This window comes from Perca flavescens, chromosome 14 (genome assembly GCF_004354835.1).
Source record: "Perca flavescens isolate YP-PL-M2 chromosome 14, PFLA_1.0, whole genome shotgun sequence".
NCBI classification, from domain to species: domain Eukaryota; kingdom Metazoa; phylum Chordata; class Actinopteri; order Perciformes; family Percidae; genus Perca; species Perca flavescens.
The window spans coordinates 25620090-25645824 of NC_041344.1; the positions used below are offsets into that span (position 1 = coordinate 25620090).

Sequence of the window (25735 nt, forward strand, 5' to 3'; positions counted from 1 at the left end):
TGACGCAGTGGAATAAATTATATCAGGCTTCTGTTACACAGAAAACAATTGGTATTACAGTTGGATCAATTTATTGCTGAATTTCGTCTTTTTATGAGATTGTTTAGGAAAATATTGAATCTCGACCTTAAATTTATTAAACTGATTTCCCCTATGGAATGTCAAAAACATATGCTGTCACAGTTATCAAAACCTATGCCAATGGCCACAGTGACTGAAAAGATAAGAATGTCATCTATGTGCATGTAGATTACATATTCATGCAGGTTCTAATTGTACTGCCAGTCTGCAAAAGTTCTAGTGCTGGCAGTTTGGGCGATCACATCTGCAGTGCAGCTTTAGTAAAATTTACACCTGGATTTTTCTCTATCCCATTACAGCCTTGCATGTTAATGATAGTTTCAGAGGGGGTTCTGAGAGAAAATGGTTTACATTTCAAAACCAAGCCACACAGCCAAGTGGATTATCTGTATGCTTTTACAGCCTGGCATCCCAGCTGGTCTCCAGCCAAGCCAGAGTGGAAACCCAGCATACATTGTGTATACATTTCATTAGGATTGATGCCCTGCATTTCTAGCACACGGTGCTGAATATGTAGCGATGAAAAAATAAACCTAAATTTGAACCTAAATCATCATTATCATTTCCAGCCATGCCAGTCTATTCAAAGTTTGACACATGAGTAAACTTCTGGATTTCAAACCTGGCAGTTGTAACGTTTTGATTTTAAGTGAGACGCCACGGTGATGAGAGCTTGCCTGGTCAATCGGTGGAACTTTTTCTGAGTCATGGCTGTATTTATTTGTCATCCAACTCATATAAGGAAAATATGGTGCGCTGGAAAAAAAAGTAATATTGTCATATTTTATCCCCGAACTGACAAGGGCTTTAAGGTTCCAGTTCAGAAAGGAGAGAATAACAGATGCATTATTTAACTGATGACACAAAGAGAGAAAGGCAGGAGATAAGACTCAACGTGCAATATTTCTAACCCAATAACAAAATGATACTGTAATCAACACTGGGATTGTGAGGGCTCAAACAATCACAATAGGAGGAGCACCAAACGTCAATGTGCTTATTAGAGAGACACCGACACAGATAGATAGGGAGAGAGATGAGCTGCTACAGAAAGGGCTGTAATAAAGACAGAAAGGAGGGAATGTGGATGGAGAGATAGAAAAAGAGAAAGTCCTTTGTTTAAAACAGAGCTTAGCTTGTTTAGTTGTGTGCTGACTAATTCCTGGACCTGAAGGACCAGCTATTCTTGCGAAGCAACTTACATTTCTGCTTTCTCTGACCAGTGATACAAACCTGAAGTTGAAAAAAAAAAAAAAAAAGTCTGATGATCCGCTCTCGGGATTCGATGCTACTGATGAAGAGTAACCAGAACGTATGAATCAAGCAGTTCTTGTCAAGAGGATACAACGTCCCCTCCCATGCTTTGACTGACAGCCATTTTGTGTCTTGTGTATTATTTGGCTACAGTCCAGTTTTGGTCACAACAAAGGTAAAAGTAGGTTTGTCCTCTTCTGGTTCCTGGTTGACTGTTTGAAGCCATTGATTCTGCAAGTTCAGATTTGTGTCCATTGTTTTTAAAGAGTTCTTCATTGTGTAGAGAAGAGTTCCTGTACTGGTTTATCGGTTCTTCAGTACAATGGTGTCTGAGAATGGCTTTCTGTTGGTCTCAGGCTCTGGAGGAAACACATTTACTGAGCTTGATGAGAGACAAAGGACATGGTTTTTTATATTGTAAGGCAGGAAACAAAAGTAGTCATTATAGTGTTTGATTTGTGTTAATTGCAAAACTTCTGTTTTATATTTTTCTTATTTCTAATTGACCGTGAGCTAAATCATCCCATCCCCCATAGCTACTGTTCCTACACCTGTTAAGCTTTCTATTTTAGCACTGCAGAAACTGCAGTATACAATGATAATGGTGGCAGATTTATCACTGAACATCGGTACAATGGTTTCTTGATTTCAGACGGAGAGACAAAAGCAGGCTACTCATCTCCAGGCGAGGAACTCCAATTCTGCCAGCAGAAATGATTGCAGATTGGATCACCTGTACATAGCTAATTAACTTTCCCAAAATAAAAATAAAAATATCAGGGGGATCAGGGAGAAAACCGTTAATTAATAAGGAGATGGTCCCTTAGAGAAACTTAGTTCATGTTCGCAATTTAGGTTGTTGCAGAAGCACAGGAACCAAAGGGAAAAAGTCTTGAAATCAACACATCTTCATACCTAAACGACATTATAGGTCGATTTCCACGGACTCCCATAATGACACATACGAAAGTTTTATTTACTGCCGCACGGTGGTGGTTTAATCATGTGACTGTAATCATATGAACGGGTGCAGTTTTAAACACGTAGTAAATGTAAAATGAAACTAGTTAAGTTTATGCAACAAAAATACTTAGGTTTAGTAAAACATCAGGGATTGGCTTAAAGGTGCACTATGAGTTCCTGCATGCTGTCACTTGTGTTGACGTTCCAAGTAAATACCAAACAAAACAGAGCAAGCTCGCCCCTCCCCCCATGTTTCCGTAATTGACATTACTAACTGACTGTCACTAACCCCCACCCCCTCCCCCAACCATCTTGTAAGTGATTGGCTGGAGTGGTTTGTTGTATTTTGGTGCACAGCCTGTGCCCCTACCGTTTGTTTGACGTTTACGACCCCTGTGTTGTATCCTGAGACCGGGCTTTGTTGCAGTGTATTCAGGGGGCAGGCAGCTAGCGGATCAAGGAGAGATGGCTACGATTTGAAACAAAAATTAAATTGCGCTGAAACCATGCAGAAACTCATAGTGCACCTTTAAAATGAGTCATGTAAAATTATTAAAATGAGGACGTAGTGTGCGTCACTGACTAATAGCTGTAAAACTTTAACTTTAAAATTACTTTTGGTTTCACTCAGGAGACCGAGTGTCTCCTGAGTGAAACCAAAAGTAAAGTTCCTGAGTTTGTTTGACCCATCCACCACCCCATCCTAACTCCTTACGCATAATTTTGGTGCTCCTATATTTGATCCTTTCCCTTCCTCGTTTGCTCTCGCGATAATAACTACAGCTACGAGAGGTCGCTGCCTAACAAGAAACGTAATTATGGGTCGACCCATACGGTCGTTTTCTGCGTGAGGAAGGGCTTATAGAAATATATATAAAGAACACAAAGTATTTATATGAGGTATTACATTAGATGATAAAGAGTTCCTGTTTCTCACCTGTCCTGAGGTTCGAGGAGTTGGTTATTGCACAAGGCTATGCAAGGCTGGTCTTAAACGTTGCTGCGCAGTAGCCCCCCCTGTGGGTGCTCTGGAGTACTGCACTCTGAGGAGTTCTTGGCTTTGTCCTTGTTGTTGTTGGGCTCGTTGTCTTTGATGATGTCATACTGACGACAAAACAGGACAATCACCCCTAGGAGACAAATGGACATGATAGTTATTCGTTAGAATAATCCCTTTTTCCTTTGGTTTATGTTGCTCTTCTCCATGGTGAGTTTAGAGGTTAAGGTGCTGTTGGAGCAGCAATCCTGGAGCTTTTAGAGGTTTTAGTGTTTTGATTGTGGACATTTGAAGTTGGGGATGAATATTTGTGTCATGTCACGTAATGTCGGGGTTGGTTTTAGAGGCTATTCGATTTTTATATTGCTAGACAATTTAAAGTCTAGCCAAAGACAATCATTTGAATTTGAACTAAGTTAAAGGAATAGTTTGACATACAAAATAGGCTTGTTCAATTAGAGTTAGAAGAGAAGATCGATACCACTTTCAGACATTAGAAACCTTCATCTAACTCTTGCCAAGAGAGTGACATGACACTGTCATGAACACATGACACTGTCATGAACACATGACACTGTCATGACACATGAACACATGACACTGTCATGACACATGAACCCTAACCCTAACCCTAACTTGTAATGACAAAAAACGAATGACACTTAATGACAGAAGTGTTATGTCATTAACGTATGACTTGTTTATGTTTATGACACGTTCATGACAGTGTCATGTCACTCTTATGTAGACACCTTAAAGTAAAGTGTAACCGAACAATCTCAGAAAATGTCAAACTATTTCTTTAAATAGCAGTAATATAAGAGGGTTACATTCATTCTTAGGTCTATCCAGCCTGCATTGATCAAATATTTTCAAATTCAATCTCAACTTTCTTATTGTATTTAAAAAATACAGAACCAAAATTATCGCATACAGTTCACTATAGTCACGAGTAAATGAAACAAACCGTGTCCGTTCCCCCATTGTTATAAATTACCAAATCGCCTATTGCCTATACACCTTGAAATATTGATACACAGCAACATATTGAAATTTATTGAAAATAATTCTGGTACAGGATATAAAATCCTCTATTCCAGACTCAAGCAACCCAAAACAAATATATATATGTATATATATATATATATATATATATATATATATATATATATATATATATATATATATATATATATATATATATATATATATATATATATATATATATATATATATATATATATAAAACATAGATATGTTGTTTTCATAAAACACATTCATTTCATGATTGAAATTTTCTAACAATTCAAAAATAAGTTACATAAATTACTGACAAGCTTTATAATTATACATTACACCTTTTGACAGGCAAAAAGCATCCAACCTATTCTTAAAAGAATTAACTGAAGGGGAACGTGCAACTTCTGGAAGCTTGTTCCATGATTTTGATGATACACATCACATGATATGTCTTTCAATATCAGATGGAGGTGATGATATGTACTATGTAATTTATCTCTGTTCATTCAGCTGTTTATAATGTGAAAATCAAGCAGACCAAACTGTAGCGAGAAACGGACATGGATACGGAGAACCGTACAGACGGAGATGTGAACTTGACGTCAAGATAGCCATGTGAGGCCTGCCTTCAGTCAAAAAGATTAAAAACATGGCAGAGGAGAGAAGGATGTGGAGAGAGATAGAGAACAAGCACGACAAAAGAAGAAAGAGAATAATTCATGACGGCGGAGGAGCGTGTGGAGGCAGGAGCAATCTGGCCCCAACAGTCTACAGTCTTGGCTGTTCTGCTTATGTCAGCCTCTGTTCGTCTGATCACTGCATTACCAAAAACCAAGATGGAATAGCTCACTGTGAAGTCCCCCAGCATGCTCCACATGCCCAATTAAAAGCTGAAGAACACAATTCACCACTTCACCTTCATGCCTTCCTTTTTCCTCTTCTCAAGACTTGATTGCTTAGTTTTCACTATTTTCCATCCCTCTCCAACTCTCTTTGAATCTCGTCCTCTCACTGGTAATTGGCAAAGGGAGATCCAGGCCGCTTGCTGTTATTGTATATGTCATATACAGTATTTGGGCCATATTTATATCTCATTTCACCTGGGGAAGTGGGTTAGGAAGGAATATTTATGGCTGTGTGCGTTTGAAAAATGTACAAAAGGATAACTGCAACACAGAGCATAAGACTGGGAGGCTTAAATAAGCAGCAGCCGCAGTCTAATAGTTTGAAAAACATGTAAACCAGGCACTTTAACTGACTTTACTGACAGACTGAGTATTTTCAGGTTGTTCTAACTAAGCTAGCACATCAATTTGAATGCAATGCAAACCATAGAGCCTTTGTACATTTATACATACCTAAGTTTGCTTTATGTTGTTATTTAGCAGCATGGCTCTGGGTCCACATCTTAAATACTTCCACACTTTTTGAATGGACTGCCGTGATATGTTGTACAGACAGTCATAGTCTCCAGAGGAGGAAGCCGGTTAAATATCTAGAATGTGTCTGTAATGGTTCACACATTGCGTTCAAGCGCATGCGCGCTAAACGCGATCTGACTCCCATCTGGGGCTTTGGTCGGCAAGCTCCAAAAACTGTTGGCGAGTGACAAATAAGGGCAAAAGTCTTGTAGTGGGAAATCTCAAACTAAGATTTTTGAACAATCAAAACAGATAACTCAAAAACAAAAACGTGAGATTTGCATGAAATAAAAAGTCATACGCTTTCTCCCGCTATAACACATTTCTGTCTGTGTTGACAAGCATATCTGGATAGAAATACACGATTGAAACCTGGCTTTGATGTGTTCTCATCACCAAACGTGCTTTCATCATCCCAAAAGCACTACATCGTCTTCAGCAACACAGAGACAGATGATACCACTACTAGTGTGTTTGTCTATAATAGAGCCTCAGTCAGTGGATTCCTATAAGGTCTGCAGTGATACATTTGCTGAAGAGGAACATTACCTGCCCACATGATGAGCACCACTACAATGATGATGAGTTCTCCAGCCCTCAGCTGAGCAGCCTGACCAAACTCCTCCATCGTCACCTCGTCTGGAGAGAGAGCACACACACACACACACACACACACACACACATACGCACGCACGCACGCATGCACGCAGGCAGGCAGGCATGCAGGCGCTCATGCACACACACACACACACACACACACACACACACACACACACACACACACACACAAACACACACACACACACATACACACACACACACAGAGTCAACAAAGTGCCACTGAGGACACTGTGGTTTATTGTCCCAGAGAGAAAATGTGAAATTGCCCATCACCCTGAAACTCTGCAGGGAAAGATAAAAGAATAAAGCACGGCGATAGGAGAGCAGAGAGGCAGCCTGGTGTAAATTTTCCACTGTGGTCAGTGTAATTAAAGTTAAGTGAGAGCAGAGGTCTACAGAGACAGAGAGAGGTGGATCCAAACCCCATCCCTTACTGTGATTCTCTTGCTGACAGGAAACAAGGTTAAAGGTTTGAACACATTCTGGACCACAATCTCCCTGTCTCTCTGTTGCCAACAGGCGGCCTGGTGCTACCACGTATTCCCCCTGGTAAAACTGGTTGAATTCCATGGCATAGCATTGTATGATATCAAAGGGGTCTCTAGAACCCCCTAGTTGAAGGGGGTTGGCCTTGAAATTATAATACATATAGCATCATTTTACTAGCTATTTTACTCTATTTTACAGCTTAGTGCTGGAATTTATGGAATGGCCACAACCAATAAAATCTTAATCTTAATGCCATTTTGCAGTAAAATAACATATAATATATAATTGTGTACGATAGATAGCCAAAGTGAAACCGGAACTTCCATGTTCTCTTCCTCATTCAAAGTCACGTTGACATAGTGCTGTTAGTGGATGCTGATTTGTCTAATATGGACAGTACACAGGACGGGATGTCATGACTTCAGGTTATGTTTTTCCCTAATCCTGCTTCGGGGTCTCAATGAGTTGAGGAAGAGGAGGTGCTTCTGTGGTCAGGCTTGCTCTCAGGTCTCTTGTTGCCATAGTGATCCCTCTGAGCTGAAGCTAAGACCTCAAGGTTTGGCAGAAGGGAGGTATACTCCTATAGAGTTGGAAGTAATAGCAGATTACATGTTTCTGTTGTGAGAGGACACCTATGATAGACAGTTCTCAGAATAAGATAAGCTTGGGCTGGGTATGACCTGAAGCTGTAAATTGATGTCTACTGTATGTGTCAGGTTGTACACTGACCCTTCAGGTTGGAGAACGCGGCTGATCGGCGACTATGGGTGGGTAAAAAGTCTCCGTGGTGGCCTTGTTGACGGACTGGTCCAGGATGTGGGGGGGACAAATACGAATCACAAGTACTCCAAAGTTGTTGTATTCACATGTTGGGCTCTATCTTGCACCCGGCGCAGCGCAGCACAAAGCCCGACTCAAGTGTCTTTGCTAGTTGAAGACCGACGCTGTTGTCCAGTTCCCATCCAGCGCCCCCACGTCGTTTAAATAGCAAATGCACCTGCGCCCATCTGTGCGCCCATGGGCGTGCTGGTCTTACAAGGAGGTGTGTTCAGGTGCATTCTGGGCGTATTGCTATCTTGAGGCAGCGGGAAGTGATCGCACCATTGACCAATAAAAACCTGGTCTAGAGTCAATAGCGCAGCATTTCATTGTTATTTTAACAGCGAATTAGTAAAATGCGCCTAGGCTTCTACACAGCGTGCACACTATGCTTGTTACACACACACACACACAGGGAAGCACAGCAGCACACAAACATGCAAAAGATTACAAATAAAAATATTACGATGCAAATCCGCCATTACAAGGTCCAAACAAGCCTGGCTTTTAAAGGGAATGGGAAATGACCCTCTGATTGGTTTATTACATGTTACGCCCAAAACACACACACTTTTGAACCATGCGACCGGACCCTTTTTTCCGCCGTCAAAAGTGACACGCACTAAACGCACCTGCACCAGGCGCTTCACACTGTGCGCTTAGATCGTTAAAATAGGGCACGTTGATTCAGGAGTCACCCAGTTTCGGTGTGAACTGTGCAGAGGCTGAGGTTGAGACTTCTGGAGATTGATATGCAATCACCGTGGCTAAGCTAGCTGTTGACTGACAGCAAATCCCTTCAAATTGTAGTGCTGCCTGCTTGTTAAACCCAAGTGGCAACCTCCGGGCCTGAGGAATAAATCAAAAGCGGAAGGGCCAAACAGAATTACCCCTAACCCTAACCCTAACATAATTAAACATATTTACAGCCTGGCACAACATGGTTTTGGTCACTATAGGTAACTTCTCCCTTCATGACCACTTTTTTAATTATTTTATAACTCACCAGGTACACTCAGACATATTTTTGCGTAATTAAGTGCATTTCACTTTGAGTTGTAGTTGGCTGCCATCATAGGAAGTGAGCATAGACTATAGGCTTGTGCCCTTGTTTGTCCAACACACCATTTAGTGTGTCCTACTGTACATACTCTGACTAAAACTATTCACAATTTAAAGCTTTTGTTTAGAAGACAAAGACTACTGCAGCTGGGCTGGGAAGAAAGGAACACTGTGGTTGTACTGGGACATATTCCATACTGCACAGTATATGAACACTGGGAGCAGGCCGCTGCCACACCTCTGTCAGAGATAAATTAAAGGTTGAAACAGTTCCGACACAAAGGAGTCTCTAAAATGTTTTACTGCTGTAAAGATTGATTTACAAAACTGCAGACTCTGCAGCTCCTTGTATAACGTAACAACCAACATTACACCTTAACACTAGCCATCAAAGATTTTACTACATTATGAAAACTTCAGTGCATTCAGGACTTTTGCAATATTTTGTTGTTATTGGATATGAGCGTTAGACAGATAAAGACAGAGAAATAGGCAGATATAAAGAAAGGTAAATAGGCTGATAGAAAACCCAGACAGTTGTGTGTTGCGTTGCATTGCGCCTGCAGATACTAAATGGTGTCAGGGTGATTAATACCTGCTTAAAATGGCAGGAGAGCAGTAATGGCTGGGAGATTTAATCAGGAAAGCTAATGAATGCTTCCATAAACACACACACACACACACACACACACACACACACACACACACACACACACACACACACACCTTTTGCACACTGGTAACTTCCGTCAAAGTTGGAGCAAACTAAACGATTAAGCCCCTCAACATCAAGACAAATTATCCTGCTTAAACACCTACTGTATGTCACACAACCTCACATACACTGCAAAGTATAGCTATCAAATAGCTAATACTTTTGTTTAGTATTGAGGGTTAAAATCATATTTTTCGTAACACAACTAAACACATCAGCCACAACTGTGAGATTTTTTTATTTTACCTCTAATTAATTTACTTGTTTCAAAAATTTGACAGAGAATAGTAAAACATAATTCCAAGCTTTCCCACTGTGCTGCTCTTAAATGATACTACTACTTATTCCAATACCACGTCTGAATAGCCTTATTCTCGTTAACAGGTATCCCTGCTGCCAAGAAGATGCCGGCTTACGCTGTAAATACAGTTGCAATGGCTTGACATACACATACGGCGTTTTTTCCATTACATGGTACATGCTCGACTCGCATAGACTCTACTCGCCTTTTTTGGTTTTCCATTACAAAAAAACAGTCCCTGGTACCTGCTAACAGGTCCTTTTTTTTAGTACCACCTCCGTCCAGGTTCCAAGCGAGCTGAGGCGATACCAAAAGGTGACGTGAAAACCTGCAGATACTACTGATTGGTCGGAGAGAATCGTCACTACTCACTGTGTCATCATTGCTAGCGACAGACGGGGGTGTCCTGAAACAAACCCGCCATTTTTAAATAGTTTAGCCAGCGGAGCCACACACCAAGGGCCCTATTTTAACGATCTGAAACGCAAGTATGAAACGCAAAACGCAAGTATCTTTGTGTGCGGATCTCGAGCGCTCTATTATACCGGCGGGATAAATGAGTCTTGCGCCCGACGCAAATCTAAAATGGGTTGGTCTGAAATAGCTAGGTGTGGTTTGGGCGTAACATGAAAATAACCAATCAGAGCGTCATCTCACATTCCCTTTAAGAGCAGGCGCGCTTGTTCCATGGCGGATTGCTATTATAACGGCGGATTTGCCTGCTGCCCGCCAGCTGGAGCTGTCTGGGATGCGGTAAAGTAATAAATGCCCGTCTTGACCGGGTGGCGATGTTGCTGCTCCTCTCGGGAGCATCTCCTCAAGTCTGGAGAGGATTGCTGCAGCCATGGAGCGTGGGTCTCCAAACGCACCACCTGCTCCTGTTGTGCCCCTTCCTCCCCCCCCCACTCCATCTCCGTCCACCCGCTCCATCAGGAGCATATCGCGCATTGCCACTCCCGGACCAGATTCCGCCGGAGTGTCCAATCCCACCGTAGTTCTACATCATGTCTCCTTAAGTCCTCTAATATTTCCTCATTTATGTCATCAACACATCCATGATGCATGGAAATGTTGTGTAAAACACAAAAAGCCACAAAGAATGCTGTGACTTTTTGAGGACTGTACTGTAAAGTTCCTCCTGATCTATCCAAACACCTGAAGCGCATTTTCAGTAATATTTTCCTTTGTAATTATGTATGGTTTGCAAAAATGGGAACTGCTGCGTCCGTTTAGAAGAGAGAAGTGTATCTTGCGTTGCACACGCGCTACATTATGGCCAAGCATGCGCCCCTAAAATAGCATCTGAATAACGCGCTACTGACTTTAGACTAGCGGCACTGGCTTTAGACCAGGTTTTTCCTGGTCAGAGGCGGAATTGGTTTCTGAAACTGCAAAATAGCACCAATAACGTTAGCGCCGGAACACGCCTCCTCTTTTCGCTGAACCGCCCCCGGGAGCGCAAATACATTCCCTATTTTACCGACGTGCGTCTGTGGAGGGGAAAGTCCGCCGTACGTCAGGTGCAAAATAGGAGTGATACATGCGTCGGTGTACAAAGGCAATTGCGCTGAGTGCAAGATAGGGCCCCAAGAGTCAAAAACAACACACCTTCGACGTTCTGTTTGTGTGTGTCGCTTTAGGTCATGGCAATTTCCTGTGGCGTCGCTATGACAACCAGCCACGCTCGCAGGCATAAGGCGGTACTACATCTGCAATGGAAAATGGAGGACTGGGCACCGCGGTCGAGCCGAGTAGAGTCGAGCTGGTACTAGCAGTGGGTAAGCGCCAATATACTGTATACATGTGAGCTGTCAAAGTTACCACAATAATAACGCGTTCTGTGATGTGGGCTTTGGGCCGCTCCGTAGTTTGGGAAATCCGGAAGCGATGCAGCAGTAACGTTGTGGATGGCTAGCAGAAACAAACCTCCTTGAGAAGAAATGGATAAAGAAAAGGGTCTTTTGATAGGCAAATTTAGTTTCAAAGCCTTTATAGGTGGTTCTCTCGACAAGACTACAGTAAAGTTATTTGCATGTACTGTCGATGTGAATTGAGTTACCACCGGAGTACGTCGCGTCTCAAATACCACTTGCTTGTGAGCCTTTATTTTCCCACATAAGGTTAGACATAATTACATTATTACATTTAGCTGACTTGTACAATGTGTCTGTTTCTGTAATGCACAAGGTACGTCGTTTTGTGTTGAGCTGCTTAAAGAAAATGGGATATTAAGTTAACCTTTACAAATTTAAAGTGGGAAACTTGTAGTACTGTTACATTCAGGTCAATGTGCCCATCTGTTGTTGCTTGATTAGCTTGAGTTTTCCATATGATGCTTTCAGCACATCTTTTGCGCACACAGTACCTTTGAGGTGATTCTGGAGAAAATTCTAGACCATGTTTGTCATTTTTAGAATTTTTGCAAAAATAAAAAACGTTTGCATGAAGCAAGCATATTTGTCAACTCCAATGTTAATAAGAGGATTAAAGGGTTAATTTAATTACTATTACTAACTATTGACTATCTTGCGATTAATCATAACTGACAGCCCTATATATATATATATATATATAAAACTTTATTTACAGACTCAAGGTCCAGATATAAAAGTACACATAAAATATTACAAGAAGGATACACACAAACATAAAAACATACAGACATACTGTCTACCACATATTACATAAAGGGAACATACAAAACATACATACATACATATACAGACACAAAGACATTATTATATAATTATAATGTCTACTTATTGATACAGCACATTTTGAATCTTTGTGTCATGCAAATATTATATTGAGATCTGTGGATATGGGATGAGGTTAGGCCGCCACTGGGTTTTTGCATTTAGATTGGTTTCGTGTTGTATTTTAGTTATGTTTATGTATTTTGCTTGCATACATATATCTGCAACAATAGAACAATAAAAAATTATTATAAAAAAATGGCTAAGAATTTTGATGGTAAATCTGCCACCGTTATTGCTGTAAACTGCATAGTGCATAGACGGTCAGCTGGAAGGAAAAATGGCCATTTATTAGAAACATTTTGCCGAGAACATTGTTTAGACACTGCAGAAGAGACTAAGGGCCCTATTTTAACGATCTGAAACGCAAGTATCAAACGTGAAATGCAAGTAGCTTTGTGGGCGGATCTCTGGCGCTGTTGCTATTATACCGGCGGGATAAATTATTTTTGCGCCCGACGCAAATCTTAAATGGGTTGGTCTGAAGTAGCTAGGTGTGGTTTGGGAATAACGTGCAATAAACCAATCAGAGCGTCATCTCACATTCCCTTTAAGAGCAGGCGCGCTTGTTCCATGGCGGATTGCTATTATGACGGCGGATTTGCCTGCTGCCCGCCAGCTGGAGCTGTCTGGGATGCGGTAAAGTAATAAATGCCCGTCTTGACCGGGTGGCGATGTTGCTGCTCCTCTCGGGCGCATCTCCTCAAGTCTGGAGAGGATTGCTGCAGCCATGGAGCGTGGGCCCCCAAACGCACCACCTGCACCCCTTCCTCCCCCCCCCACTCCATCTCCGTCCACCCGCTCCATCAGGAGCACATCACGCATTACTCCCGGACCAGATCCCGCCGTAGTTCAACATCATGTCTCCTTAAGTCCTCTAATATTTCCTCATTTATGTCATCAACACATCCATGATTCATAGAAATGTTGTGTAAAACACAACAAGCCACAAAGAATGCTGCGACTTTTTGAGGACTGTACTGTACATTGTGCACACGCTACATTATGGCCAAGCATGCGCCCCAACGCGCTACTGACTTTAGACTAGCGCCACTGACTTTAGACCAGGTTTTTCCTGGTCAGTGGCAGAATTGTTTTCTGAAACTGCAAAATAGCACCAGGGAATATACAAAGCGCAAATACATTCCCTAATTTACCGACATGCGTCTGTGGAGGGAAAAGTCCACTGTGCGATGGGTGCAAAATAGGAATGATACATGCGTCGGTGTACAAAGGCAATTGCGCTGAGTGCAAGATAGGGCCCTATATGTCTTGTATCACTTCCCCCCCTCATAGGGACCTGGACAAGCCCCCACACAGGGGGTGTCTCTAGGGAATAAGTTGCGTCCTAATGTCCCATTTCCTTATCAACTTGCTGCCGATGAGCATTTAGCATTATCTGTGTCCCTCTGAAGCAGCTGCTCTCGGCACTATAACTGGGTCAGACTTGATAAAATAGGAAGTACTGCAAGCCGCTCCAGATAACAGCAGCCTCTGCATTGAGAATTAGACTGATACATTTAAATGGGAGCTGGGGTTCTCACAACGACTGCAATTTCGGTGTTTTATTTCTATGAAATTGTTAAATAACCATTTTCTTTGTGGTGATTAAGCAAAACACAAATAAAACAGAACTCTGCTGGGTTACTGCCTCTGGTTAAAAGCTATTAAAAATCTGTGTATACATGTACCTGCATGGCGGTGTATCAGCAAAGGAAAAACCCAGAAGCAGAATGTTTGTTTACTCTCCTGTGTGAATGCATGATTGCTTCTGTGTCTGTGTGCTTTTATACTTACGTTTTTTTGTGCTCTTGCTTGTATTGAATTATAATCATCAGCCTGCCTGTTTATATGCTTGTCGCATGTGCTGTGCAGAAGTGAAAACTCACACTGTTATTGTCAGGCTTATTATTGTTTTGGTGTTTTGGATGATTTTCACTGGAAAGAAAAGCATGAATTTCTGCAAAGGATTACATCACTTTAAGGCTTTTTGCACAGATTTTATGTCCCCATGGAATCGAGATCCTCTTGCAACATTTACAGTTCAGAAAACGCTGCCAATAACAGTAAGCGAAGATAGAATTGGGGACAAATAAGCTGCTTATTAAGCCCCAGTAAGTGAAATAAACAAACCAGAGTACAGTTTGTGCTGTAAATTGTATTCTTAAAATTCATTTTAAGCCAAAGTTTGGGTATATCTTGTGTAGATATATTACTCAATAACCAAGTAAAAATAATGTGTTATCGTCCCTCACCTGGGCTCTTGGACGCCATCTTCTCCGACTCTTTGGGCGTTCTGAAGAGGACTGGCTCGCTGGCGGGGCTGCTGCCTCCCATGCTGATGCTCTGAACGTGAACGATGTACTCCGTGTCCTCATCCAGATCCCACAATGCACAGGAGCGCGTGGTGGTGTTGACTTCCTGGATGAACCTCAACATGCGTACATCCTTCTTCTGCAGAAAAGCGAGGAGCAGAAGGGCAGAGGAGAGCAATCAGGGCCAGGAGACTGGGCGTAATGTGATACTTTATTGATCCCTGCAGGGAAATTCTCTTTCTTGGCACCACCTCAGCAGAGGGGTGTCAGGGTTAAACTGGTGCATCAGGCCACTATCTGATACTTTGTAACCACAGATTATAGTGGCGTTTGATTCTAAATGTTTTTTTTCCCCCAATGTGCCAGGAGCAGAATTCTGGAGGAAGCCCTTACTGTACTGTTTGTAATTTCTTCAACATGAAAAGGGAATATTGGCACAAAGTAGCAATATCTGCAGTCAAAACCCTGCATCACTAACTAAAGTCACAAGTTCAGCTTCACCCTGCTCCTTCAAGGCAATATAAAAGAGTTGTCTACTTGTTAGCGAAAATTGCTTGGATACAGGTTCTATCAGATGCAGATTTCTGGTGGCAAAGACAGATTTTCTGCTGACGATCCCTCTTGAGGAATTTCAACAAGCTGCCCTCTGGTTAGGGCTGATATGGCGTGAATGCAAAAGAGTCCCTCTTGGTTAACGGTTGGGAAAAAGCTGAAAGAAAGCCTCCAGGGCTTTGTCCTGCAGTGTAATTAAGCTTAAAGAAACAGAGTGCTTCTCTGGCCATATGTATGCTCTGCTTGAAATGTACATTATTATCCAGCTAGGACTGCTTGCTCAGGTCAAACGGTTCCTGCTAGATCAAGAGTAAATCTCCTTAGGGGATTTCTTATTCTAATTAAACAGCACTTAGACAAAACATACATTGGAAAGTGTATCTACTACTAGCTAGCTGCAACCTTTTTGACTTCTGAAAACTTGCATTTCCTCAGCCTGGATGGGACATTCTGAGCCTTTGTAATGTCCAAAAAAAAAGGTTTATATTAATGGATTCTTCACTTTGGAACTCCAGTTCCCATAATACTTTGGGGGACGTAAGAAAGAAATATGACGTTGCCACGAATTCAGTGAGTTACGTTGTGGGCCACAACATAAGCCCTGTTATTCTTTAGCTAATATTTGTTTACATTTATCTATTAACATATCCTGTTTGCAATGTAATGAACAAATCAATAGCTCGCACACGGCAGGGTTCCAATATCCACTTTTTTATTACACCTCCATAAGGTGATGTTTCCAGCACAACTGCTCTTCTCTAGACTAAGAGTGGGAGCTATTTATTTCTTTATAAGCCCAACCCGGCCCACCCGGGTAGTGCGAAGCAGCATTTCTGTTGTTAGCTCGCGGCTAGCATTATGGCTACATGTTTCATCCATGCTTGTCACGTCAGAGGCGAGAGTCGTGTGGAGGCAATCCCAGCCCAGATGGAATTTTTTTCAGTGTTTCGAGTACAGCCCTTTTAAAGTACCTCAGTATCTTCCATGAGCTATATATCACAGCTACTGCTGAGGGGGCTGTGCCAACACGCCAAACTACAGCAACTAACCAGTCCTTCCAGAAAAATACAGAGTTTTTTTGTGATTGTTACAGGCAAAAATCCTTGATTATGCAGCACGTTTTCTTAAAAAATGCGATGGAATATGCGGGATATTTACACAATTTTATGCGATGAAATTGCGGGAACTTGCAACAATTGCGGGAACTTGCAACAATTGCGGTTTGATGAAAAAGAAAAAAAAAGTGATTCCCCCAACACCCTGCTTTTCGATGATGTTCACGTCGCGTAATTACGTCACTTCATTACGTCACTTCATTACGTCACTTCATTACGTTTCCATGGCAAAAGGGGAAAATGGCTGCTCTTGTGTGAAGTAAACGTAACATTTTTCAACTTTCTGCGAAGATATATGTGACTTTTTTTGCAACAAAAATACGGGGATTATGAAATCATGCAAGCCCCGCATAGTTTGCGCAAAAATCGACAATTTATGCAGCGAAAGTGCGCCGTATTTGAAAAAATGCGGCCCCCGCATAAATATGCGGACTTTGGCTGATTATGCATTGAATTATTATTATATAATCGCGTTTTTCTGGAGGGACTGGACTAACTAACCCACTGTTTTAAGATGAACCTGCATGCACCTGTCCCTTTCACCTCATGCAGTTTCTTTGCTTCATGCCGCTCCCACTCCACAGCTATTTGAAGACCTCTGATCTAAACTTTGTCCAAAGTTGCCACTTACTCTCTACACACACTCACATGAAGGACACGACACGTATGGAGGTACCTGTTGAGTGATGGCGAATCCAATGACGGGGTCCCCCTCCAAGATTTCCCACGTGACAATGGCGGAGTTTCCCTCAATCTCTCTGATGGTCACATTGAGTGGAGCTGACAGCAGGGTGTCTGACACACACACACACACACACACACACACACACACACACACGGCATGGCCACAGGAAACAAATTAGAATAGAGACAGGCTATTAATATTCTGTCACTACACCGTGTAATACATACACTAGATGCTACAATGTATCTTCCCCTTTCCATTGCCCTCTCTCTCTCTTTGAACTTGTTCTCTTCTTGCTCTCTTACCTTCCCTTAAATCTTCTCTTCTCCGACAGATTAATCCTTCTGCTTTCATTAATACCAGGCCTAATTAACCACACGCAGGTCTCTTGGTGGTTCCCTTTAAAAAGGCTCTCTTTCTAATCTGTCTTTGTCTTGGTGTTTCTCTCTCATTCACACACACTCACACACATTTTCCTATCTTTCCCTTTCCCTCTCTTCTCGCTCTTCTTTCTCCCACGCACATCTCATTAATATGTGACTCGTGAGGATGTCTTTCCTCGTTCGTACTGCCGATTGATTTTAATGCTCGGGCTAAAAAACAAACTCACATCCCAGAATTCAATGCAATATTTGTTGATCGGGAGATGAACAATAATGGATTAAATTACCGTCTTGCTTAACTTTCTTCCTTCCTTCACCTTAAATGGAGCACACGGTGGAGAAAGAGCACATTGGTAAGGTGTGTGTGGGAGATAAATAACGTGTGTTTGTGTGTTTGTGTGTAATTACAGCCAGGGCTGTAAGACATTGACATTGACTTCTTCCAGTTTTAACCTTACCCTACAGGTGTGTACCATGTCTTAAAGCAGCTATAATCAATATTTTTTATATTAACTATGTATTACATGACTACTTGTATGTGAAAGTGGCTGCTCAGTAAAAAGGAGTTGATGGAGACCAAAACAGAGGTAGAAGGACAGTAAATATTTGACTTACATTCATCAGGTGAGTCAACCCTGTCTACTAAAAACATACATTTCTATATAACTAAATTGCATGCTCAGTTACATTTTGGCGGTAATGTATTTTCTTCTGGATTACATTTTGTTTCAACACGTCGTCATAGCGGCGACAGGTGCCCGTTGTGAACCGGTGGTAGTTTTAACATTGTGAATGAAAGCATGTCTACTTGTTTAGGTTTAGGCAACAAAACTACTTGGTTATAGGTTTAGGAAAAGATCATGCTCCTGGTTAAAATAAAAATGGTTGTTGCGTAACTTAAAATGAGTCAACGATGACAGTCTGGTTTCACACAGGACACAAACAGCAGTCTCCTGGGTGAAAGTCCTGTGTTTAAAAAAAAAAATTAAAAACACATTTGTGATACGTCAAGAACAAACGCAATGCAGGACAAAATACGTTTCCCTCAAAACTTAATTGAGAATGCACTTTAGTTCTATGGGAACGTACATTTTAGGAGACAGGGCTGGGTGGCTAGAAATTAGGGCGGTAATTGACATCAACAGTCAACGACAATGTTCATAATAACACTTCACGTTGGCATGTATTAATAAGTAATCTTATCAAAATAAACGATGGATGTATTTAGACAACCAAGGAGATGTAATCATTATGTCATGCTAATAGCTAGCGGCGCTACTAAGGTATCCTTATTGTTTGTTGCATTTTCAAACTCGAGATCTGGAGTTTAGTGTTTGCCCCAGTACATGTTTTTTTTTTTTTCCTCCATGTCACCTCACTGTTTGGTCTACATGTCAGAAAATTGTGAAAAGTGTCTTTCAGTTTTCCAAAGCCCAAGATGATGTCCGTTTTGACTACAACTCAACTCATATTCAGTTTACTGTCATTGAGGAATGAAAATACTGGGGAAAAAATTATCTAAGAAGCAGGAATCACAGAATTTTGACTCAAAACGTTTAATTATCAAAATAGTTGGCTATTATTTTAGTAGTTGACAACTAATCGATTAATCTTTGCAGCTCTATTAGAACACAGAAATGTCTATCTAAGCTTTGCTAACGTTGGCTAACATTAGCCACCATAGACTAATGATTAGTTGAGAGCAAGTAAGGCTGTAGCCTGAGTGTGTGTCATTGCTTATGAATGTTGCTTGTTATGTATGTGTGTGTGTGTGCGTGTGTGTGTGTGTGTGAGATCCAAAAAATTGGTCTTTCTACCTCTCTGTTTACTGATCACAAGCAGGAACTGCAGTCTGTCACTCTTTGTAAATTAGATTGTCACATTGCCAAACCTCCAACTTGTTCACGGAGTCAAATAATCTTATTACAGGAAGTAGAATGTACTCTCTGTTTCTCTGTGTCTGCCCTATGCTAACAATATCACCAGAATACAGCAGAGAAAAATGTGTGAGTGGTCTCCAACATAGTGTTGGAGAAATTAATTTTTTGGTGCAGGGAAAACTCTCTCAGTGGCTCCCAAAGGCTTTGTGTGTGTTTGTTAATGCAGAGTTTGGTGTGTGTGTGTGTGTGTGTGTGTGTGATACATTGCTATGATTCCCTGTTTGACTCACTGTTTTCCCGCTGTTTATCTTCCAGCACTCACACACACACACACCCACAGAAACACAATACAATAGCAGAGATGGATTCCTATCCATTCTTAAGCCCTTTGCAGACGAAAAGCTAAAGGCTGGCTGCAGAATTTCTAAACTCCCTCTTAAAACTGCATTCATCTCCACCTTTAGGAAGCCAAATATCAAATCTCTGGAGGCTGAGATGAAGCCCACAAGATCTTATCGCCAGGATTTTTGGCTATTCTGTCATCTCTCAGTTTATCATCGGGACACAATGTATCCAAGCTCTTACGCTTGAGATGAATACTCTTCTTGAATATAATATAAGCCGCTGCAGGTTAAAAATATGCAACACCATAAAAGATAGATGAAGTACTATATCTAACATACATAATATACCAAGATTAGATGCGTTCTGCATGTAGGGCTTTAAATAGGAAAACCTCATTTTTGTTTAATCTCATACTGTTCCATGTTCATCAGAAATAAAATGAATAATATCCAAAGTGCAGCAACAACGAGAAGTGAAATACATTTAGCCTATACCTGTGTGCACTAGGACTGGCATTCGAATTGAATACTTAGACACTGACTGAATTGCCTCTAAAGTATCGAGTATCGAAAAATGCCTCGTCATTCAATACCCAATTTCAATACCTAAGGAGTGAATCTCATCAGCGTCGGGTAGCCAATAAGCACGCAGCCTTGCTTCTACCAAGATCTAACAATGTTTGCGATCTGGCTGTCTAACGTTACACGTCACAGAGGCAGGCAGGAAGAACTCTGTTACACATAGAGACAGGGCTCACGTAGTAGGAGCTGAAAAATAAATAAAAAGATTTGTTTTATTAAAATTGGTATGAAAAAAGTAGCGTTTCGGGAGCGATATCGAAGTCATGGTATTGGTATGGGTACCGGTATCAAATTCTTTTTAAAGATACTCAGCCCAATAGTGTGCACACACTTGTAAACAAATTGGCTATCATTCCAATCTTAGTATTGCAATTATACGAAAGACAATACAATACAGTTACGAAGATATACATGTGTCCTGCTATGCATTGGTTAAGATGTTACAGATTAAATGTCTATCACATAATAATAATAAATGATAATATCCACAGTGCAGCCACAACAAGAAGGGCGTTATGCCTGTCAACATGCAGCATGTAGCCAGGGATGAGATTGGGAACATAATGGATGGTCATTAACTTTTACATATTTCTTTATTTAACAATAAAAAAAAATACTAAAATGCTTGAAGGGGCTTAAACGGGACATATCATGGATAATATGTGCTTGTGCACATACATTTGGGTATCTGGAGTGTCTACCAACCCACAAATGGGTTAAGACAACTAGTATTTCGTGAGCAGCCTGGATCAGAAAACATGGGATTCAACAAGCCATTTAGCTTTGGCTCTCCTTCCATGCAGGCTCATTAGAATATTCCGCACCCCATCTGAGTATCCCCAATCCACGGCTTGAAAACTACTTTTGTAACAGTTTTCTCGCAAGCCAATCAGAGCAGACCTGGCTATTCGGGAGGGGGGGCTTAAAAGAGACAGGTGCTAATACATACAGAGGGTGAATACAGGTGTATTCAGAATGACAGAATAAGAATGTTTTTTTTTTTAAACATTAAAGCATGTAAACATGTCCAAAATTTGAACCTGAAAGTGAGCATGTGTCTCCTTTAAGTGGGGAAACGCTGATTTGTGACATGGCTATAGCACCCTCTAGCCTCAAAGTTAGTGCACTTTAATTTTCTGACAATATTAATTAGACAACTCGTTTCACTGCTAACACTTAGCTGAAGACATGTTTAAATTAAATGCACATTTGGCCGTGTAAGTACTTTCTCTTAAAAATCAAGAACTTTCCTTAACCAACAACAAAAACATGATCTAACCTTTTAAGATGACACTTATTTCTAGAAATAGGCTAGGCTCCAAATATTCTCCAAACTAGGAAACTTGCATATAAAGCAAGTATTGATACAGTAAGAGATTGACTAACTTGTGTCAGCCATTTTTTTTTTTGCCATTACAAAGCTTATTGCTTCTACCTAGCTGATGCAAATGTTGATGCTGACACATCCATAACAGTGTGTCATATCAGGGATCCGCTACATCACCTCAGACAGCTATGGTCAAAAACATACTCACAGTATGTTTACTCATGATCCATCAACCTGTGGTAAAACTCACCAGCGTGAACGGAGGACACCGAGAGGAAGCCCAGAAGGAGCAGCAGCACCGCCGCAGACAAGCCTGGTCTAGCCATCCTCCTGCTTCTTCTAGCGAGGCTTCACATCCTGCGCGGCCCATTTAGAACATCACATTTAACGGGAATGAGCAAGCATCCCAGTACCGGAGAGAGGACTTGTTGTGCCGGTGACGAGGCTCACCTGAACTTGGACGCTGCAGCAGAAGCGCAACAACACCGAGAGGAGGAGGAGGGTTGAGAGGAGTGGAGCGGGGTGGTGGTGTGTGTTCGGTACCGTGTTCGTTTGTCTCGGTGCCGGTGGAGCCTCAGCGACGGCCCTCGGACCACCAGTCCCGCGGCTGGTGACGGAGTGGCGGCGTGGAGAGCTTTACTACGCGGAGAGGTGAGCTGAGCGTGCGCAAGTGCTGCAAGTGCAACGTGCCGCCACAGCTAATCTCTCTCTCTCTCTCTCTCTCTCTCTCTCTCTCTCTCTCTCTCTCTCTGTCTGTCTGTCTGTCTGTCTGTCTGTCTCTCTCTCTCTCTCACACACACACACACACACACACACACACACACACACACACACACACACACACACACACACACACACACAAACACGCACGCAGATTTTATAAACCAAGCAATGAATTCTTTAATTGAAAGAATAATCAACAGAATGATTGACAGGGGCGTAGCACAAAATTCTGGGCCCTGTAGAAAGGCATTTTCTATGGGTCCCTTCCTGCATCCACAGCTAGTCATTCTAGCATCTTTTTGGGCCCTCCTCACATGAGGGCCCTGGGTACTCAGTCCCCATTGGACACCTTGGTGGAGGGATGGGTCAGAAACCCTAACCCTAACCCTAATCCTAACATCACATTTCCATAACCTCAACCCCCATGTTTAGAATTGTAACCATAACAACAAATTTCCCCCGATGTTAACGAAGAAGTACTTTAACCCAAACCACGATGTTCCAAACTTTGAAGACTTGTTGGTTAATGGTTTTGACCTTTTTTTTCTTAGATTTGTTTTTGGGCTTTCGTATCTCTTGTACTCCAACTATATGGAAATGCAATACCTGGGTAATAACTGGATTACCCATGTAAAGAAACTGGGCATATACTCAGACTTTGTTGTGTGGTAAAAATACACTAGAATACTGAATGCATTAAACATCTTACCTGCAGCAGAACATAACCCTTTTGCACACCCAATAGACATCCAATCTGCACACTCTATGCATGCACGTTTTAAGGGCATACTTTTCCTTTTTGCTTACTCTTTTACTCATTTACTTTTTTACTTTTAGCTCATATTATATTAGTACTTGTTTTTTTTTTTATATTTGATTGATTCCCTACACTATATCCTTTGTTCGGAGTTTTTCCGTTTGTGTACTGCTGCTGTGACATCTGAATTTCCCTTCGATAAATGAAGGATCTATCTAGTCCACACGTGAAATCGTTTTCATTCGGCACATTCTGTCCGGCCTTGACTAACACATTAAATCAAATTTTTTATGAGTCCCATAACTATCTGCTCTATAAAGAACAAAACAATGGTATACTCAATACAAACAGGAAATCATTCCAATCGTCTATACGTACAATATATGGGTCGTATTTGGAATAGAAGGAGCTATGGGTGCAATTACTGGTCGATAAAATGAAACAAGGTAAAAATAAGCTCCTATATGGTCAATTAAAAGGAGATAGAAGCAATATGCAGTCAGTCATAAAGAGGAAATAGGGGTACAACACTTCATGTCACATTAGTACGGGTAAAATAGGCCTGTAGTATGGAAGAATAAAACTCATTGCCCACACATATAGGGACCCAGGGACAAGAGTTTACCATAGATTAAACAGATCGATGCACTTTAACATTCCTAACAGAAGCCTCTCTCTCTCTCTCTCTCTTTTATTTCAATGAGAAGAGGCGGAGGTGCCATTCTGTTCCTCTCCTCCTCTTTACTCTTCAGTCTTCAGCTGAAGGTTGTGAGAAACATTGAGACGACAACAGTCATATCTCTTTGCTCTGCCCCTGACAGTTTTATCACTCGACTCAGGTTCCGATGAGCAAAATCTCCTCCGATGACCTCTGGTTCCAGCGACTCCAGCGTGCATAACTGACTTTGCCTTTTCACCTATTGTTGGTCTATATATTTATAGATTTAGTATATATTTCGGAAAACTTCTTTTAGAGGTTAATGTGTTTGGTCACGGTGCAATGATAAGAAAGTGTATGCAGATTTGATTTAGCTGTCAGGGAAGAGGAATACTTTATAAACTACTAAAGAGGGAGATTGATGTTTGACCTGCACACAAAAAATAGCATGCTCACGCGCATTACAAACTCACTCAGTTAAAAAGAAATATGACATTATTCCTGAACTATGTCAGTGGATATCAGTGAGTTTTAAGGAACCTAATTGCAAATGTTATTTAATGTTATTGTAAACACACATATGTATGCTGAGAATGTATTTAGTTGTGGCTATATGGTGGTGGTGGTGATATATCTACAGGTGGCTTTTGGCTGCTGTTTTTTTGAACACCCCCAGTCATATTGGCAACACTAGTTGAAAACTAGCTCTTTTTTTAAATTATTGAGTTTTTATTGAGTCACTTTGGGCATCACTTATAACACAAATAAAACAAAACTTGCCACAAATTCAGATATTTAAGTCTGTTCTCACAGTAGCAACATACATGCCGGCAGTAAGATGAGTGCTTAGGGCTGTCTACAAATTACTACACCGAAAAGAGATGCAACAAAAATATTTTTTAATTTAACTTTTTTTTTAAACTATTTTAACTTTAACTATCTCTTTTTGGTGTTGTAATTTGTAGACGGCCCTAAGCACTCGTCTAACTGCAGGTAGCAGCAGCAGCAGCTGCAGCAACAGAGAGCACAAGAGAGCAGGCAAGTGTTCATAAACTTCTGGTGTACTTACAAACTTTCCAATCCATCGTTTTATGAGTACATAACCTATTTGTACTAGTGTAGAAGTTTGGTATCATTTTGGGCATTATTAGTGGGGTCATTTACGAGATACAAACGTGGGTCCATTAGCCCCTGCGCTAAGCTATTCAGCTGATAACGCTGCTAGGCTAACTCTCCCAATGCTAGACCCAGCTGAAAAAAGCTTCTGGGGTGGTGTTTGGCTCGAGGTCATGGTCCAAAGGACTCTAGGGTGAAATTACTCCGAACCATCACTTTAACTGAGCTGACTCGTTAAAATACAATTTGCACAAATTGGATAAATCAATGTATTATATTGCTTCAGTTACTCTGTGTTTATATTGACCACTTATTGTCAACCACTTGGTTGTGTCCCATAGGGTGTTGAGAGTCTGGAATGTGACGGTAAACATTTGGCCTAAAGAGCTTTCTGTGTTATGTCTGGAACTGAAGGTGAGCTGATGGGGTACAAACAGGCCTGAAGTGGCCTTTAATCCATCTGAAGCTGGAGGGGAATGAGTGAGTCTGCAGCCACTGAAGTGGCGTGTTTGCTGTCTTTTTTTCCTCGCCTCCTCTCACTGCTAACCCCTTAACTGCCCCAACAGTTATATGTGCGTGTGTTGGGCAGAAGAATATTTATGGTTGAGTCATGCAAATGAATATGAAGGAGATGAACAATCTTGGCACAGGATTGCTTACTGCACCTTTAAAGAAGTCCCCTTGATGCCAATCTGAACCCGTTCAACTCAGCATAGTGGCACCTTTGCAATGTCACATATACTCAAACACTACACGTGCTCATGAATGCTGCCACCCTAAAACAGTGATCCACCAAAGA

General features: G+C 41.4%; 1 protein-coding gene across 3 annotated transcripts; it reads right to left on the reverse strand.

The window, feature by feature from the left end:
- Positions 1 to 736: 736 nt before the first annotated feature.
- fndc5b (fibronectin type III domain containing 5b) lies at positions 737 to 22356 on the reverse strand. Of its 3 annotated transcripts, XM_028598040.1 has the most exons (7): positions 22133 to 22356; positions 21933 to 22039; positions 17158 to 17276; positions 14755 to 14953; positions 6286 to 6375; positions 3236 to 3428; positions 737 to 1694 (listed from the first exon to the last, which is right to left on the reverse strand). In XM_028598040.1, exons 2-6 carry the CDS (start codon positions 22006 to 22008, stop codon positions 3289 to 3291), a joined length of 624 nt encoding a protein of 207 aa, XP_028453841.1. In that variant the 5' UTR covers positions 22009 to 22039; positions 22133 to 22356; the 3' UTR covers positions 737 to 1694; positions 3236 to 3288. The 3 variants fall into 3 exon arrangements, with proteins under 3 accessions (XP_028453841.1, XP_028453843.1, XP_028453842.1); XM_028598041.1 differs by lacking the exon at positions 737 to 1694 and adding an exon at positions 1973 to 2036 and having other exon boundaries at positions 21933 to 22356; XM_028598042.1 differs by lacking the exon at positions 6286 to 6375 and having other exon boundaries at positions 21933 to 22356.
- Between the last annotated feature and the right edge of the window lie 3379 nt (positions 22357 to 25735).

Bases quoted from the DNA above. Each gene is read 5' to 3' on its own strand.
- fndc5b (XM_028598040.1), bottom strand. From the start codon at position 22,008: ATGGCTAGACCAGGCTTGTCTGCGGCGGTGCTGCTGCTCCTTCTGGGC. The intron at 14,954-17,157 runs GTACCTCCATAC...GCTTTTCTGCAG, and splicing joins GATTCGCCATCACTCAACAG to AAGAAGGATGTACGCATGTT. The intron at 3,429-6,285 runs GTAATGTTCCTC...TTTGTCTCCTAG, and splicing joins GGTGCTCATCATGTGGGCAG to GGGTGATTGTCCTGTTTTGT.